Here is a 19,572-nt window from a genome sequence, read left to right on the forward strand (position 1 = left end):
CTCCTTAAGTACAGGATTTGAATATATAACCTAAGGTTATACAGGTACTGTGTATTTCCTAATGCAGTAAAAAGCTTTGTCTCCTTAGTAGAACCCTAGGGAAATTACAGCTCTGAGTACCATTGCCAATCAGGTCCTTATTGTTTTATGTTCTGATATTTTCATGTTTTCTTATCCCTTCAGCTTTGCAATTGCAATACATAGGGAATGGTGGGTATTCCATAACGCTCGAGATGGATTACTGAATTTCTGTGTGTTGTGCAAACTTTTGTTGCACTTTTTGCAAGAAGGAAGTTCATACTGATTGCCTGTTGAACTATTAGAAGTAGTTAGAATACATTTTATTATATATTATTTTTATTTTTCGTAAGATGATAAGGACTTTAAAAATGCTTGATTTTTTAAATATTAATATTTAATTACACTTTTTCTAGTGTTCAAGTAAATATTATCCTGTTTAATTAAAAAACAGAAGCATTGTTAGGGATGTTGTGGTTTTGCCACCTATGTAAAGCAGCAAAGAGAGGAAGCAACCACAAATAACCAGAAGAACATTTCTATATCACATTTGACTGGTAATCTTGAGTTTCTGGGACTCTCATATCTGTCAAATCTCAGTATCTGAAATATAGACAGTGTAGGTACACCGGGTCTGAGGGGAAGAAGAAAAGTCACAGAAGTTTGATTGACAAGCCAAGTGATACTAGGTCAGAAGAAATACGTAGTCTAATGCTTCATAAGATGTATTTGTGGGGTTTAATCCCTGTCCATATTACTAATGTTACCTCAGTTTTTAATAGTTCTGGAATATCTTTTTTCCCCACGTCTTTCCATTTAGAACTAGAACTTCTTCAAGAGAAGCAGAATATATGTTTGATTTGTGTTACTTTTACTAGTTCCTATTATTGGAACTCTAAGAGTATTTTCAATCTGAATTTCAATATAGGATAAAGCTGAATATGAGGTAAAAATCCTACTCACATATATTTAGAGAGCAACATGTTCTAGAAAATATACAGAAAAAAGTTCAAAGAAAGTTCCTTTCTTCCAAAAACACACTCATGCACATGCAAAACATGATTTAAACATGATCAATCTGATAACCTTTATCTAGAAAACAGAGGATTATGATGGAGCTTCTGAGTTATAGGAATCATGGAATGAAAAGGAGATTGTTGAAAAATTGTTCTATTTCTGAAATGGTTTCAGATGATGTCCTAAGGAAGGAATACTAATGAAAATAAAATATGATCTTTTGAGGGGCTCATAGCAAATTATTTTCTAACTCATTAAGCGATGTTTCGTGACGCTAGTCCTGAGTCATGACATCTGGAAAGATTATGTTCTTTGGTGCCTATAGTAATAAACTGAGGTTCCAGGTTGCAAGTCCTATCCTGGGCTGCAGCAAATTGCATCCTAGGCTTTCACAGAAAAAGGCATGGCCAGCAGGTCAGGGGAGGTGATTCTCTCTTTCTACTTCACTCTTTTGAGACCCCACCTGGAGTACTGTGTCCAGCTCTTGTACTAAAAGCACAAGAAAGGCACAACCCTATAAAAGTGGGTCCAGAGAAGGGCTACAAAAATAATCACAGGGCTAGAACCGCATGGAAAAAGCCTGAGAGAGTTGGGGTTGCTCAGCCTGGAAAAGGGAAGGTTCCAGGGAGTCTTTATTGTGGCCTTTCAGTACGTAAAAGGGTCATGTAAAAAGAATGGAGAGACACTTTTTACCAAGGACTTTAATGACAAAAGGCAAGAGTTTTAAATCAAAAAAGGGTAGATTTAGGTTAGTCATAAGGGAGAAATATTTTAAGATGAGGGCGGTGAGACACTGGAACAGCAAGGTTGTGGATACCCCATCCTCAGAGGTTTTCAAAAACAGGTTGGATGGGGGTTTTAGGAACCTGTTCTACTGAAATATGTCCATGCCCATGGAAGAGGGGTTAGAACTACATCATCTTTAAAGGTCCCATCCAATTCAACCCATGCTAGGCTAGTCTACTTTGAGAAGTGGATTTTTTTTATTTTCTGTACTTATATACACCATGACACTGGAGGAATGTTCAATAAGCCTAAATGAAAGTTTTAAGTGAGCTAATTGGGAGCTTTCCTAGCATTTGAGCAATTACATGCTTAATTCTGTGCTAATACCAGTTGTTTCCATGTTTAAGTGTTACAGAAGTATGTGACACTTGAAAAGCCAGTAAGTCACCCTAGTGTTTATGTAAGATGAAAAATACATTTTAATCATAAAAATAGGATAGCAGGGGATCAATTACATTTCTTTTGTGATTTACACTCTTTTCTTATCAGTAGAAAATATACTGTGCAAAGAAATGACAAATGTCTATATGAGATAATTTTAAAATTCAAGTATTTGACTGCTACCAGTATTGGAATGAAATCTTTTTCTCAGATTTCCTTTACATTGGACTTCTTTTCAGACTCTTGATAGAGTTTTTGTCTGCTGTGAAATAGTATCTCAATTTTTAAAGCTCTACACCGAACAAGTCTTTGGGCATGACACTCATAAAAAGAGCTTTCTTTTGTAAGGTATGACAATAAGGATTTGTTGGTAATATTTGATAGTCATGATTGAATAATTAATTGCTGTGTTAAATCAGGTGTCATTGCATATATCAAAAGAAAAGAATATAATTCATATTTATATTAAAGCTATATAACATACTCCCTGAGTGACCTGTAAATCATGATATCATAGTCTGATGGATCACCTGATCAATAATTTATGAGTCATCTATAGGATTTATACCAGAAAACACATGTAGAGTATCTTAACATTTTACATCTTATTTTTAAAATAACAAATCACAAAACACACAACTATGCTCTGTGTGAGTACTTTCACCCCTAACTGACTGACCTTCAAATTTATGATGATCTGCTTTAGGCATTCTTACTAAAACAAATACCAGAACAACCTCCAAAAGTTTCTTTATGTGTTTTATTTTCCTTACTTAAAATAGGTAAAAAGCATATGCATCTCTGAATAAACAGTAGTTGGAATTTTAAAAGCTAGGCTTTATTTTTTTTTTATTTGCTATCCAAAGGACTGCAAAGGATACTGTGCAAATTAAAGGGATAGAGAGGAGATGATGCTCTTTCAGGATTTCCTCTCTCACCTGAGTGGTTCCTGTTATCTTCTTATGTAGATCAGAGAGATAGTGTTTTTTTCTGAAAATAATTTTTAATATTCTCTTAAAAATTCTAAGACTGTGTTTAGTACTTTTAAAATGTAAGCTATGAATACTATAATGCAACAAGTTAACCAATAAGGGATGATGCTTTTTATGTGTATTCACAAAAGCTTAAAAGTTCCAGTATTTATTGTAATCATTCCAAAACACTCCTCTTGTAACTATTGTGCAATGTAATGCTGCACCTTTTCAAAAAAATCTGTGAGATCCTCTGACCCTCCAGAATAATCTTCAGTTCTATTTTTAATATAATTGCTATATAGACTTTTATATAGTTTAATATATCAGTCTTAATATGTCCTGTACTCTTATATAATCTTTCTAGTACTCTATTTAGTATAAAAATGTTGATAACGATATTATCTGTAGTAGTACTATAAAAATAATGAGAGTTGGAGTAATAATAGCATTAAAAATTAATTAACCATTACTAGATTTAGCATAAAAATTTAATGAACCACAGTTTAGGTAGAATAAGCCTTTTTACATTTCTTTTCCAGCAGCAATTAATTTCTATTCTTAAATTTAGAATTTATTTTCTAATTTTTTTGTTATTTGGGGAGTCTGATTTATTAAAGGATTTCAGAATATTTGGGGCACCTCCACATCTCTTCTGACTTTGTAATGTTACAAACACTGGAGTCTGGATTCACTGGCAAAATTAGGGAAAAGAAGAAGGTTTTATGAAAATAAATCTTCTCTTTATTGCATAGAATGACTGTAATCATCAATGACTAAAAAACCTAATGACAGTTGCTGTACTTCAGTGAAGCAGTTAAGTACAAACTTCACTGTAAGTAAGTACTTATGCATATCCAAGTTATATGTTTAGTTTAATCTTGCTGAATTGACTTGTTTAAATAATCTAGTTGACAATAATATCTATATACTTCTAGGATTTTCATCGCACTGATTTTTATGAATTAAATATGTTTCATTGAATAATATTTTGAAGTCTTTGAAAACGTAGAACCAAACATCAAATTTGATAAATCACTGAAGCAATTTTTTGTATAGAGCTGTATCTAAAAGGAACGTTTCCTTTGGTAGATATCTGTAATTTTTTTAGACCTTTATGAAGCCCTGTTTCTTTATAGTCATTAATTCTTTTAACTTTTTTGGTCAGGTGATTTTTTTTTGCATAGTTTAATATATATTAAAAAATCCAGTGTATTGTAAAAATCTTGTATTTCATAAAATTTAAGGAATTAATGACTTTTATGTCACGTACTAGAATATTTCTGTATGGTCCCAATGGATGATTTATTTCTTGTTGTGTGCTAATCACTATGTTACTGGAGCTTGACCTTTCAGTGTTTACCTATTATTGAATGGATTACAGAATTTATATTAATGTGTACTTCCTGTGCTGAGAGTTGATTAAGCAATAAAAAGTATTTCTGTTCTCTTCCAGCTTATGAGTTACAGAACTGCCCTGATCCTCCTCCTTTTTTGAATGGATATATAGTCAACACAGATTACAGTGTGGGTCAGTCTGTATCATTTGAGTGCTACCCTGGATATGTTTTGAGGGGTCAACCTGTTCTCACATGTCAACATGGAATCAACAGAAATTGGAACTATCATTTTCCCAGATGTGAAGGTAACTTTCTAATACTACCTTTGTTTCAGGACTCACAGTACTTTCTGATTTTTGTTCAGTTGTTTGTGTACATGTATATAATGCAGCTTTTGCTGAAGAACTGTGCCTTTATCCTAATGTGTAATGTAAGCAGATAAAGGAAGATGTTATGTGCTTTTATAAGTCAGACATATTTTATGAATCATGTTCTTCAGTAGTGATTTATTGTTCCTATTAATATCTGTCAGTTGTATTGGCTGATATTATAAGAACTCATGATACTACCAGAAATTATCTCAAACTCAATGTGATTTTTTTTTTCTGATTTGAGAGCAAGGGGGGTAGTGTACAATGTAACATACAACATTTTATGGTGTAAAGCTTTTACTTGGACTTTCATCTAAAAAAATGCAAGTGCAGAAACAAAATTTCTGACATTCTTTTAGAGCTTTAGAAGCTTTGATAAAGTATTCATATAGGATGTTATGACAAAACTAGGTAGTCATTGTGTAGAGCAGAAGTGGTGTCACATACAATTAACCAGCTAAGAACATATAAAATAGATTGAAATAAATGGTTTCCATCATAACAAGAGGCTAATGGTGCTACAGGTTTGCACTGCAGAATGTATGTTCAGTATATTTGTCACTGATACTGAAAGATGGGACAGAAGCTTCTCTACAGAAAACACCTGATAGACCTTGGGTTAGTCAAACCAGAAAACCTGTGAGGAATTCAAGAGAGATTTAACTGAGCTACAGGTATAAGCCATGAAAAAACTGTAGAGGAAGGGTCAGTCATTCTGTTTCAGGACAGACTGCTAGAGACTAGAAAGAAATTTTCCACTGGGACAGGCTAACAGTGTTTTCCAATTTGAGTTCTTCTCTGCATTCTTATTAGACAAGGGCTCAGTATTGTCAGAAGGAAAAACTACACTAGATGTCAAAAGATTTGCTAAGGCACTGCAATTTCCTACTTCCCAAATGAGTATTTTAATACTGTGAATAATAATTTTAAATTATTTTCTTATTATTCCTGAACAGCTTAACTATATTGCTCTGCAGCATGAACATATGTTTTGTCCATGTACTTGGGAATGGACATTTGTATTATTTCATGTTGTCATTTAAATCCAATGTTGCAAGAATACGTAACATTTAAGTTCTAGTTCCATAATAAAGAAAAATACCATAAACTTCTCAGAAAATTAATACAGTAAATACATAAAGGAGGTTGAAAGTATTGCAAATTATAGTATTGAGAGTTTTTACTTTTGAATTAAAGGAGATTTTTATTGCCAAGCACTTTTACTGTTTTACATTTATGATTATATGAAGGTAAAAGTACTAAAAGTGATATTTCCAGTGTTGAATGGCACTAGAAAATTTCTATCCTGTGAGAGAATGTGTAACTTCCATCCAATCAGTGGGTACATTTACTGTTCAATGATTGTCAAGGTGTGGTTGCAGTTCCCATATCTTCCATTTCTTCTTGAGTTTTAATCTGTGCATCAGTACAGCTGGAAGACATTTTGCAAAAATATAGGTAAGGAGGAATGTATCAAAATAATTTAAAACCTCTTTTGGAATATGAATTTCTCTTTTAGGGGGAATAATACGTAAAATGAAACAGCAGCATAAGAAACTAATACAATTATTAAATAACTATATTATTTTAGCAAAGTATAGTTGGAATTGTGTTGTGAAACATCTTATGAGCCTTGTGCAACTCCATTAGTCCATACTATAATAGGCATTATAGGCATTTCTTTTAAAACCAGAGGCATGAGAAAATGTAGTTCTTTGTGACAGTACAGCCAATGCATTCTTTAGAGACATGTAATGTCATAATGCATTACATCTTTCTCAAAGTGATTGGTTATAACTCATAAGGATTTTTTTAATGTTTCTTTCTTCCAACACTTTTATCACAGGTATATTTAGATTAAAAATGTGAACTATCATCTCCTATATCTTTTAATTAAAATATTTTGTAACATTCCCTTTAAGTTATGTGCCTATATTGCTCTGAAATATTCTAAGACCACCAATCTCCTTCTGTTGACTCTTACAGCTAATTTCTGTAATTATTTTAGAGAATTCATTCAGCCTACATGGGCTTAGGTATTCCAGTTATGTGCTTTTTTTACTCCCCAAGGATGCTGTTTTTCAGTGCCTCCTGAATTAGAAGGTAAAAGAATAGGAGGATTGGAAACTTCAATTTTGGTACATAAGACTTTATACTGAATTTGATCTGCAGCTTCATGTGACTTTTTAATTAGAAATTATTGCACTTTAAAATATTTTTCTATTTGTTGAATGAATTAATATATAATTAATTTTGAGTTCTAAAAAAAAATGAAGATGAGGAGGTACTATTTCATGAAGATACTTTCATTCAAAGGCAAATGGGTTATGGAGTCAACTTTATCAATATTTTGGAAGACAATACAAAGTTATTCATGCTAAAACTGCACTATAAACGAATGTGAAGTATTTTTCCTCATGTTAAACATACAGTAAAGTTTTACAATATCCTTTAAAGATTGAAATAAAAGTGTAAAGAATGATGAGAGAATATTGTCAGCATGTTCCATATACAATACAATACAGTACTAGTGTGACAAGAACAATTAGAGGTATAAACAAAAGATCAAGCAAGCAAAGGGACTAACTTGTCTGGAAATAATGATGCCACTTTCAAAAATTGTGGGGAAAAAATATAAATCTTGAGAGCATGAGGAAGACAGGCAGTCAAATAATTTCTGTACAGTCTTGTATAGCAGATATGAACATGATTTACTTTACTAAATAAAATTTTAATGTATTTAGTCCTAAGTCTTGCTGATTGATGATACAGGTTTTTTAATGCTCATTATGGTATCCTCTGATGGTCAACTACAGTGTACCTTAATATCTTGCATTATAATAGAGAAAGAAAATACCTTAAAGGACATAAAAATATAAGACAACAGGTTTTTCTTGTCCCATTAAGACTGACCTACGTTCTGCACTCCTTGAATAAAGACACTTAAGATATCAAATAAATATTCTCCCTATATCCTTTTATTTTACTAATTAAAATTAATTTTAACAAACAATAATTTCTGAGATGCACTTTGAAATGTTTATCAGTGGAAAGACATTATTTTGTGTATGTTCTTAGAAATCTAGGTATAATCTCTGTTCTCTTTGAAAATTGTTTTCACACTTGCTATGTTTTATATTGGTTCACTGAATGTTGTTTTTAGTGTTAGTAATTTTTCTTGTTATGTTTTATTATTTATTACTATTTCTTTATGATTAAAATATTGACATTTGATGTAATCCTACTGATGTCTTAACAAAATAAATATGGAACATTTAACTTTCACAGCACATATTTTTTGAATCCTTTCTATAGCGGTAAGTCAGAAATGAGAATAATAAAATATATAGATTAAAGTTAGAGAATGGATAAGAAATGGAACCATTATGTCATTCACATTTGAGGAATAATCTTCTAGCCTCCTCACTTGATAAGAAATTGAATCAATAGCAAAAGTCATTCTTTTTTATTATCTTGACCTCTCATAAAGCTCTCTGATTCTTTTATGTCATGAAATTAATGGACTTTCTTCAGGTTTAATAAGCTGCTTCACCTTTTCCTAATCAAATAAATGCTTTACAGTATTTCTCTGGTTTTGGAACATGTGGAGAGGTTAATTTCTTTTCCTGAACCAAAGAAAGAGAAGCAGCTTCTCAGAGTCTTTGCTGGCATGCATTGCAACACTTCAACTTTCACTTCAGTAGGAAGCCTGTGAAACTTTGTGTTCAGATGCTTCCATGCAGACTTTTTTTTACTAACTGTTTTTAGGATTCATTGGAAACCTACACAAGATTCAACATTTCTTGGTTTTATATAAATCATGCTTCCTCTTCCTTTTTTCCTAATCCTAGGTTAAGCTTTGTGGGACAGATGCCTTAGCCTGATTTTGATTTCTTCTACAGCACTTTTGTGGTGATGTGTCTGCAATGACTTATTGTTCCTCTTTTCTCACTAATAAAACCTTGAAGGAAAGTTGTCAGCTAAAGAAAGAGTATCTTAAAAAAATCCCTATAATGATTTAATAATTTTTTTAGTAATTTAAAAATTTTAAAATACTATTTACAGAAGAATAGCAGAATTGTGATAGAATGTAGACCTTCATATTTTACAACTAAAGTATTTCAATTAAAAAAATTAATATTCAATAATATTGAATATTAGCAGTAATCTGTATATGATACATCTTTATAGACATTACAAACACAAAATGGCACTTCCAGTTATTTTAACTATATGTGACATTTGTAGATAGGATAAGTAGGAACATGAGATTGGCTAAAAGTTGTTAAAAGAAATTTTAAGTATCTCAGATATTTCTACTATATGACACATTGTACATGTTTCTAAAATTACATCTATTTATCACTTGATTTTTTTAATCTTTTTTAGGAATGCTGCTATTTTGCATAGGAATAATTGAGAAAAAAAATATTATACCTCGCATTTTCAATCATAGATTGTTTCTAATTAAAACTAGTATTCAATTAAACTGTGGGCGTGATTGCTGATGTTTCTCTAAGTTCCTGACATTTCTCTAATTCAGAATGTACATTTGTCCTGGTTTCTTTGCATATGAATCCTACCTTCCAAACCTACCCACAGTCACCTACATCTATTCCACACAGTTGAGGCCTGAGTGCTTGCATCTCTATTGTATGTGCAGTTGTGTACATTTATAGTTATGATTCTGACTAAACAGCAGGACTGTGGTTTGACTGATCATGAAGAGTTTTCTGTCTCTCAGGTAGCTTTGTGGAAAATTCATTTTTGTACATTAAAGCTCTGTCTAGCACTGCTGAAAGTATTGTTATGACATATAAATATTTTTCCTATAAGGAAAGCAAATGGTTACAAAGTCCCTAATTATTGGAGTATGGCAGTGGGGATGAGAGAGAAATCAATGAAAGAATGAAATAATTTTTATAGCTATGGCCAGTATTCTTAGTAGTTTGGGTCAAAAACTTTGTATAGAAGATTATACATTCTTATGAAGGCTGAGAAAAACGAGATCTGGTAGCGTCTTACAAAAGAAATACTAAAGACATACTATTCTAATTTAATTAATTGGAAAAAATGCATGCTTCTATGCACCATGTAAGGCTTCTTATACTCACAAGCCTTTCTAAAGTATTTTCATCCCCCTATAGATTTCCACTGATTTTTTCTTAATCATGGCACTGGAAGTCAGCTATCCTTACTGACCTAAGCCATATACCTATCATGGCTCAGCTTCACGAACGAAGATTTGGGAAGGACTCTACCCACATTTGCTACAAGCGGGCTGGTGGCTAAAGAAGCCAATGCAAGATAGACAAGTCCAGTTGCAAAAGGCACAGCAGAAAGATTCCGCGGCAAGGCACGATTCTTTCTGCGTTGTCTTTTCTCCTCCAGAGTGACCCTGCGTGCGTTCTCAAAGGAAGCAGCAGTGTTATGGATTATGTGTCTCCAGACCTCCCAGTTGGAGGCCAGAGTAGACCAGCGATGAAGAACAATGTGACCAAGGCCGAGATGTTGCTTCAGGGAGTCCTTGTGTCTCCTCTTAGGGGCTCCTCTCATGCAGCAGCCAGTGGCAAGTTCGCCATAGAGCACGATCTTAGGGAGGTGGTGGTCCTTCATCCTGGAGATGTGCCCTGCCCAACGCAGCTGTGTTCTCAGCAACATGACCTCAATACTCGTAACTGCTGCTTGTTCTAGAACAGATGTATTGGTCACATAATCTGACCAGTGGATGTTTAGGATTGTGCGGAGGCAGCTTTGATGGAAGCATTCTAGGAGTTGCAGGTGGTGGCAGTAGATGACCCATGATTCGGAACCATATAAGAGAGTAGACAGCACAATGGCTCTGTAAACACTGATCTTGGTACTTTTCTTCAGGTGTTTATTATGCCATACTCTTTCATGGAGTTTCCCGAAAGCACTATATGCCTTTGCTAGCCTGTTGTCTATCTCTCCGTCAATCTTACCATGATGGTGATTAGTTAGTACTGATATGGATGAAGAAAGTGAAGTGGTTAAAGGTTCCTTAACCTGTCTTATAAATCTGTTGATTATTAAAAGGATTCCTCCCGATTAGTCTACTCATCAACTGGTCAAATGACTCTTCTATCTGAATGGTATAGCAGCTTTAAAGCATACAGGAAACGTGACATCATTCTGCATTTTTCATTCCTTCTTCCTTTTTCCCTTTTCCATTCTCCTTTTTACTTTTTCCTTTTTACTTTTTCCTTTTTACTTTTTCCTTTTTTTTCTTCTATTTTTTTTTTTCTTTTCCATCACTTGTTGAAAGTTGAAAAAGAAATAAAGAGGGTCTGAAGGAGAGTCATAGGAACCTTGACAATAATAACAAGCTTTATGGTAAGAGCTAATGAGAAAAGTTCTAGAGCAAGACTGAGTGCACATAAAGGAGATTAAGATCCCACTCTAATGAGTGAGACACATTAATTTGCAGTAATGGCCATATGTCTACTCAGATACGTTCATGCATCCATAATCACTCAATTCTTCCAAACTGAGTCAAAAGAGAGCACTTTATTACATATTTGCTACCCTTGAATAAAATCAACCTTTTCATAACTTTGACTTGACTACAGATTTGATTCAGCAAGTGTGCACTAATTCGTGCCTCTATGTCCATTTTACTTGTCATAAGTATAATTACCATGAAATTTGAAAGTGAATTACCATTAAACATGACTCGAACCTGTCATAAATAAAGTATAATGGTTCTGGAGTAGTGAAAGATTAGCCTTTTTTTTCTTTTTTGAGAATTGTGTTCCAGTTTGGTTAACATTCAGTTGTGTGGAAAGATGCAAGACTTCTTTGCTTATTAGTTTCTTAATTGTGAATACAAGCAAAAGGTTCCCCTTTTGTGTGCTGACTTAGTTTCAAAAATTGTATAGAAACATTATTCTCAGTTGATTTTGATGGATTTTAAAAAATGAAATCTAAGACACCAGGATAAATTATTTCTTAGGAATGTCACTATTTTCTGTCTCTGAAAAACAATGAAGGAAAATACTGACATTAATACTTAGATTGTCTTGTCTTGTGAGCTTTTAGATTCTGATAGCATTTTGATATTGCATTTGTAATATAAAAAATATTTTCTCCTACTAATTTTTTTCATTTGTTTTCTTTTCAGCTCCTTGTGGCTATAATGTAACTGCTCAGAATGGTACAGTTTATTCCCCAGGATTTCCAGATGAATACCCAAATTCCAAAGACTGTACTTGGTTAATAATTGTACCTCCAGGCCATGGGATTTATATCAACTTTACCTTACTCCAAACTGAACCTGTGAATGACTACATTGCAGTTTGGTATGCAATTTCTCAAAATAGAAGTGATTTTTTTTCTGATTGATCTCACTCTCCCAAGCTACAGTTTTTCTTAGGATTGCTCTTTATGTTGGCATGTGTGCTGAAAAATAGCATAAAATAAGTTGTAAAATTATATGGAAAAAAATATTATTTATCACTATCTGAACTCATTTAAGAATATTGTTCCAAAAGCCCTTTGAAACTCAAACTCAGTTATCAATCAGCTCTTGTTTGACCTCTCTCTTTTCTGAGTTGAGGCCATGTTAGGTCAAAGTGGTGTAATAATCTGCACTATGTTCAACTACGTGTTCCATGAACATATCAGGCAATATATGCTAGTTATATCAAAACTTTTTGACATCTTTAGATATTAACTAATTTAGATATTAAGATTTTCTTAAATTTTCTTAATATTTCAATATGGTTGATAGGCACACTCTTTAACTTTTCTAACCCAGGATTTCAGGCCTTGTACCTCCATGCCTTTAAGCTTCATATTGTACATTCCCTTTTTATGACCTTGTATTTCTTTCTACCCAAACCCGTCCCAGCTTGTGACCTCGGCTGAAGGAAGAGGTCTCAGGGCTGTCTAAATGCTTACATAAGAAGAATAGGCATAAATAATGCTGAATATGTTAGACACCTTCTCATCTCTGTCTAATCCTGGTCCTTACCCCACTTAAAGTGCAAAGTGACTTATTTCTCATATATGCTACAGAGAGTTCAGCAAAAGGACAGTTTGCACAGAATATAGGATTTAACTCATTCGTGTGTGAGTCAGCTGCTCCCATCTCCCAGCTACTTCACTGTTCCTAGACCTACTGATGAATTTTTTTCAGACAGTTTACAGAGATGCATAACTATTTCTGAACTGCCATTGGGCTGCCTCTGGTATTTCCATCACCTATAAACCCAAGCCTAAAATGCATCATAGGTTGTCCTCTTTGGCATCTTTGGGATTAATTTAAAAGGCAAGAGTAACTTGAAATTTCCACAACTCTGTATGTATCAGTCATGAGTTGAAGACTTGTAGGATTTGGGTCAAAAATGTTAGAAATATGACAACATTACAAGAGTTTTCTAGATTTTTTGGGGGGAGGGGGCTTTGGCTGATGTGTACATGAGAATTTTTGATGAGAACACACACCGAAATTTCAGTCAACCACTAGATTTCTTCCCCATGTAAATAAAAAAACTATTGCAAAGCTGCCAGTCTCTCAAAAAATATAATCCTTTTAAGATGGAAAGAGTATTCTGTGTTACTAAAAATAAAAAGAAAAAAAAATTTAAATCATTAAAAAAAATTTTGTTATAAAAATTTAACCTACTCTCCAGAAAAAAGGGACTCTTAATTTAAATGCTAAGAGCAGTGGTTCTTCAGCTAACTTTTTTATGTTTCGCTTCCTAGGGATGGTCCTGACCATAATTCTCCTCAGCTAGGAGTTTTCAGTGGGAACACAGCTCTGGAAACAGCTTATAGTTCCACCAATCAAGTCCTCCTCAAATTTCACAGTGATTTTTCAACAGGAGGATTCTTTGTCCTCAATTTTCATGGTTGGTTTGCTTTATAGACTTAACATTTATTTACCACAGTCAATTAGTGATTTTTGAAAATATTTCTTAACTTTGTTTACTGATTTACCAGGATTCATGGATTTGCTATTTTTTTAAATAACAGTAAAAACTAGTTTTTAAAATCACATATTAAATAATCTTAAGAATGTTAATTTGTGGCTTTGAATAAACTGTGTTCTATATTTAATGTTAATTGTCACTATCTAACATTAAGCTTTTACCTTTTTAATTATTTTGTCCTATTTATTAGTTAGCATTTAACATTCTGTAATAAAATTCTTCTCCAGCTGACCATGCCTAGGGCTTATGGTCAGAGAGATTTCTGGGATGCTATGGTAGGACTGAACAACAGCTCTAAGACTGATATCCAGCAAAATACTTTGTTCAAATTTGCAAATCCTTACAGAATTGTTACTCAGTCTGAAATGGTTTTCTTGTCTGTGGTTTCCTCCTAAAGCACTTACCTGAGAAGCAAAAACTAAAGTGGATAGGACTATCAAGTTGTCCAGGAAATTAGTTCCATGGAGAGGAGAGTTTTTCTTCAGTATGTACACTCTGATCACAAACTTAAATTTTGTAGGCATTCTACTTCATTTGGATTTTTTAATCCAGAAATGTCTTTTTCAGCTAGTGGTCACTTTCCTTATGAGATTGCTCACAATGTATTGAAACAAATCTGAAGAGTAGAGATTTTGCTTTAAAGAATGATATAATCATAGAATGGTTTAAATTTGAAGGGACCTTAATGATTATCTAGTTCCAACTCCCCTTCCATGGGTAGGAACACTTTCTAGTAGACCAGGTTTCTCAAAACCTTATCCAACCTGGACTTGTACACTTCCAGGGATCCACAATTTCTCTGGGCAACCTGTTCCACCCTCATGCAATGTCATGACATTTAACTTGGAAAATGTTGTAACTGAGAGACTGTGAGGTTTAGTGGAGCTCTGTGAATTTGGGAAGTATGACTATGAAATGAATTTTCTGTAAAATAGTTCCTAACAGTTTGGTTTTTTTACTTAAATTTGCAGCTTATCAGCTGAGGAAGTGCCAACCTCCACCCACAGTTCCACATGCAGATTTGTTTACAGAAGATGATGATTTTGAAATAGGTAAAAAAATGGTATTTCTTTTTCTTTCTTTTATTTTCATTTGAATTCTAAATAAACTAACCTATTTAATATATTTCGTCTTCCACCTGAGATTTTGATATACTTCTATTTGAAGGCTTTTTGGGGTTTAACTTTTTTTGTCAATAATTTTTCCAGGAGATTTTGTGAAGTACAGGTGCCATCCTGGTTTCACCCTTGTTGGACAAGATGTATTAACTTGCAAACTGAATGCACAGTTGCAGTTTGAAGGATCCTCTCCATCTTGTGAAGGTAAATATACGCTTGCATGGTCTGTATATCATTAGTATGCATCCTACAGAAAGATTTTTAGGCATGGCCTTTTCATTAATGTTTAAAAGAAAATTTTCCATTTATTTCTTTAATATCTAAACAGTGCACACATCGTCATATATTGGTCTTTAAGAATATTGCACAGGCACATACATGCTTTAGAATCAAAAGAAAAGTGGTTTTACCTATTTAACTCCACCATTAATGAAACATTGATTTCTAAAAATCATTTAACATATTTTATATTGCTTCTTATCAAACCAAAGATTTCTTTTAACTCTTGAAGAATTTTAAAAAATATGAATTTAAATTAAGCTTTCAAAATGAAATGAGAATCCTTTCTCTGTGCTTTCAAAATTATGGTGATATAGTATTTCAGACAAGGAGTTAAAAATACATGAATGATGTTTAGATATGTATTCATACACAATTTTTTCATCTTCATGGAAAAGTTTACCTTGGAAATTTGTACTCTCTCCTCCAAATTTTGTTTTTCAACAGGTGTTCTTTGTTTTTTTCTTTATTTTGCTTGGTTTTTAAATAGTGGATAAAAAAAGGTTTTGAAATGATGAAAAAGTGATCAAGGAAGCATTTGTAGAATTTTGTCCTAAAGTAACTCAAAATTTTTTTGGAAAATAAAAGTTACTGATGAGATGCCATCATTAATATTTTAAGGAATTCAAAAAGTGAACAGAAGTTTTAATACTCATATCATATTATCCAGGCTTAGTTTTGATCTATTGTACATAATTACGGATGGAGCATCTTCTATAGCATGAAGTAAAACATCCGTATGCTCAAGAGGTAACGTTGGAAACACAGCAATCATTGTGATGCTTTATTAAGAGCTGTTTATCTTCCTTCCTGTTACCCTTATTCTCTATTTCCATGATTTAGAAATTAATGAAGGATTCAATAGTACAAGCTATATTAGTTTATTATTGCCATATTTTATGCACCTATAAGAAATTTTTCGCCAAGACCACCTGTACCCGAGTAAAGTGGGGGTTTTTACCTCCCCTTTCTCAATCTGTGCATACAATTAGCTGGGATCTGTAATGGATTCAGAGACAGGGACTCCCTGTCTTTGTTTTTGATGAAAAAAGAGTCATTATTCACTTCAAGACCCTCACCATAAAATAAAGTAATGAGAAAATTTTGTATTTCTGTATCTTTCTGATCAGATAACTCAATACTTATTAATTTTTTTCCTTTTCTTCAATCAATGTATTTCTCTAATTCAATTATATTTTAATAAGATGATTGTACTGAAAATCCAGACTTCAAATTTTTAGTTGAGAGTAACAGCAGTAAGTTAACTCTTGACTGTGTCAATTAGAGTGTCAATGAAAACTGAAAGCCTAAAGTGAACTGAACAATTATTGTAAAATCTACAGAGATATTAGGAATTTCTGAAAATGATTAGCCACCTATAAAACCCAGATTATTTCCAACAGTTCTTGCAGATGCTGTGCAAACTCGTGGCTTTCTCTGACCATATTTGAAACATTGTTGACTGTGGTGGGTTGACCCTGGCTGGATGTCAGGTGACCACTAAAGCCACACTGTCACTCCCCTCATTAGCTGAACAAGGGAGATAAAATACAACAACAAGCTCATGGGTCAAGATAAAAAGAGAGATCAGTCAGCAATTATTGCCAAGGGTAAAACAGACTCAGTTTGAGGAAAGTTAATCAAGTTTATTACCAATCAAATCAGAGTAGGGTAACAAGAAAATAAAATCAAATCTTAAAAACACCTTCCCCCTACTTCTCCACTCTTCCTAGGCTCAGCTTCACTCCTGATTTTCAGTACCTCCTCCCTGGCAGCAGCACAATGGAGCAGGGAATAGAGATTTTGATCAATTCATCACATATTGTATCTGCCGATCTTTCCTCCTTAGGGGAACTGCTCAAACTCTTCCTCTGCTCTAGCATGGGAGTCCCTTTCATAGCAGAAAGCCCTCCATAAACTTCTCCAGCGTGAGTCCTTCCCATAGGCTGCCATTCTCCATGAACTGCTCCAGTGTGGGTGCCTTCCATGGGGCACAGTTCTTCAGGAACAGACTGCTCCAGTGTGGGTCCCCTGTGGGATCAAAAGTCATGCTAGTAAACTTGCTCCAGCATGGGCTCTTCTTTCCATGGGGCACGTCTTGCCACGAGTTTGCTCCAGGGTAGCTTCCCATGGGGTCTCAGCCTCCTTTGAGCATCCACTTGCTCCAGCTTGGAGTCCTACACAGGCTGCAGATGGTATCTGCAGCATTTCCAAAGAAGAGGAATGAAGCTTGTGAAGGGTCTAGAGAACAAGTCTTATGAGGAGTGGCTGAGGGAACTGGTGCTTAGCCTGAAAAAAAGGAGAAGGAGGGGACACCTTATTGCTTTCCACCTGAAAGGAGTAGTGAGGTGGGGGTCAGTCTCTTTTCCCAGGTAACAAGCAATAGGACAAGAGAAAATGCCTGAAATTGCACCATGGGAGGTTTAAATTGGATATTGGGAAAAATTTCTTCACCAAAAGGCTTGCAAAGGATCGGAATGAGTTACTTGGAGAAGTGACTGAATCATCATCTTTGGAGATATTTAAAAGATGTGTAGATGTGGCACTTAAGGATGTGGTTTGGTGGTGGACTTGACAGTGTTAGGCTAATAGTGGTCTCAATGATTTTAGAGGTCTTTTTTAACCAAAACAATCCTATGATTCTATGAGCTCCACCATGGACATTCTTGGGCTGCAGGGACACAGCCTGCCTCAGTGGTCCTCATCACAAGCTGCAGAGGAATCTCTACTCCATCACCTCCCCCTCCTTGGTATCTGCAGAGCTGTTTCACATATTCTTACTCCTCTCTTGTGCCTGCTGCTGTGTGGGACTTCTTTTTTTCCTTCTTAAATGTGGGATCACACAGATACTGCCACTGTAGCTGATAGACTTGGCCTTGGCCAGTGGTTAGTCCATCTTGGGAACTGGCTGGTCCCTATGTCTGTCAAACACAGGAAGCTCCTGACAGCTTCTCCCGGAAGCCACCCCTGCAACCCTCTCACTACCAAAACCTTTCCATGCAAACCCAATACGTAGATGAATATTAGCAGGTCTGTATTTCCCTCACAGATTTTGTGGATTTTGTGAATTTCTTCCCTTTCTTGTATTTGTTATTTATTGTTATTAAAAATTACCCTATGAATTAAAGTTACTAGAATTTTGTTGTTCTATAACTTGTTTCTAATTGATTTTTAGGAACACCTTTAGTACGTATGTTAGCTTTTAGTTTTTTTTTTCATTAAAAACATTAAATAACACAGTTCTGTCTGAGGAGAATACCACCTGTTAATGTTTTTCGGTCATACATTCTTTTAATGTGAATATACCAAAGGTTTGTTGGAAGAAGTACACCAAAAGATCTAATCTGATAACAAAAAAAAAGTGCCATCTGAGTGATTCAGAGACAGAAGACAATACAATTGTAGGCATTAGAGTAAAGATTCTGGCACAGTTATTTTGGACAGACATAAGAGAGGAATTTCTTTAAATAAATTGTAATGCAACTGATTTCCTTTCTTCAGACAAGTTGTATCTTTAAATAAATGCAAGTTTCCTTTCTGGAAAATAGAATTACTTGGGTTTATTTCTATCCCAGCCTCTCCAGCATTACTATGGAAATAAGAGTTGAATTTAATTCCTATTTAATGATGAAACCCTGGCTTATACTTAGGAAGATTTCTCCTGGATCATATGAAATATTGGTAGATAATCTAAAAGTTGTGGTTTTAATGGCCATCTTTATAGTGTTTACTTATAGATAAATACTTGAAAGTACTCATGTTGCATTCTGAAAGCCTAAGTATCTGAAGGGGGGAAATATATATTTCTGAATCAGATCAAAAATTCCATATACCACACAAAATACCCAGTGTTCCATCTCTAGCACTGACCAGTAATGATTTTCTAGTGAAGGACAGAAGATCATTACAAGCATGCAGTTAATTAAGGGCTCAATCCAACTGTAGCTAAGCCACGCTTAGGCTAGCAATGTTCTTTATATTTTAAATCCCATAAAGCTGTTTCTTCAGTGGAATTATTCAGTCCTATTTTGAACCCATGCAAATGCATTAAATCCACAAAGCTTTGTGCAAGCAGTTGCACAATTTATTTATGTAATATGTGAAGTCATTTCTCTGTCTGCTTTGAACTTAACACCTACTGTTTTCACTTCAAGTCCTCCAGTTCTTATGGAGAAAAAAAACAGTAATAAGTTGTTCTCTATTCACCATATTTATGACAAGATTCTATAGACCAGAGGATATTTCGTACCTTTAATTGTTCTTGCCATCCTTCTCAATACCCTTTCCAATTCTATTTCTTTTCAGATGACGCAGTATGGAACTGTTCTTGTAAAACA

The 19,572-nt window shown here is 34.1% G+C and overlaps 1 protein-coding gene across 5 annotated transcripts in view; it reads left to right on the top strand.

Annotated features, from left to right (window-relative positions):
* CSMD1 (CUB and Sushi multiple domains 1) overlaps window positions 1–19,572 on the top strand; it is a 1,084,078-nt gene that overhangs the window by 961,209 nt on the left and 103,297 nt on the right. For all 5 annotated transcript variants that reach the window (XM_032681799.1, XM_032681800.1, XM_032681801.1 and 2 more), the window contains 5 exons: window positions 4,630–4,818; window positions 12,026–12,203; window positions 13,612–13,757; window positions 14,810–14,890; window positions 15,047–15,160. In XM_032681799.1, coding sequence (XP_032537690.1) covers window positions 4,630–4,818; window positions 12,026–12,203; window positions 13,612–13,757; window positions 14,810–14,890; window positions 15,047–15,160 — 708 coding nt within the window. The remainder of the gene's footprint in view (window positions 1–4,629; window positions 4,819–12,025; window positions 12,204–13,611; window positions 13,758–14,809; window positions 14,891–15,046; window positions 15,161–19,572) is intronic.

Source organism: Chiroxiphia lanceolata, chromosome 3 (assembly GCF_009829145.1).
Source record: "Chiroxiphia lanceolata isolate bChiLan1 chromosome 3, bChiLan1.pri, whole genome shotgun sequence".
In the NCBI taxonomy this organism is placed as follows: Eukaryota; Metazoa; Chordata; class Aves; order Passeriformes; family Pipridae; genus Chiroxiphia; species Chiroxiphia lanceolata.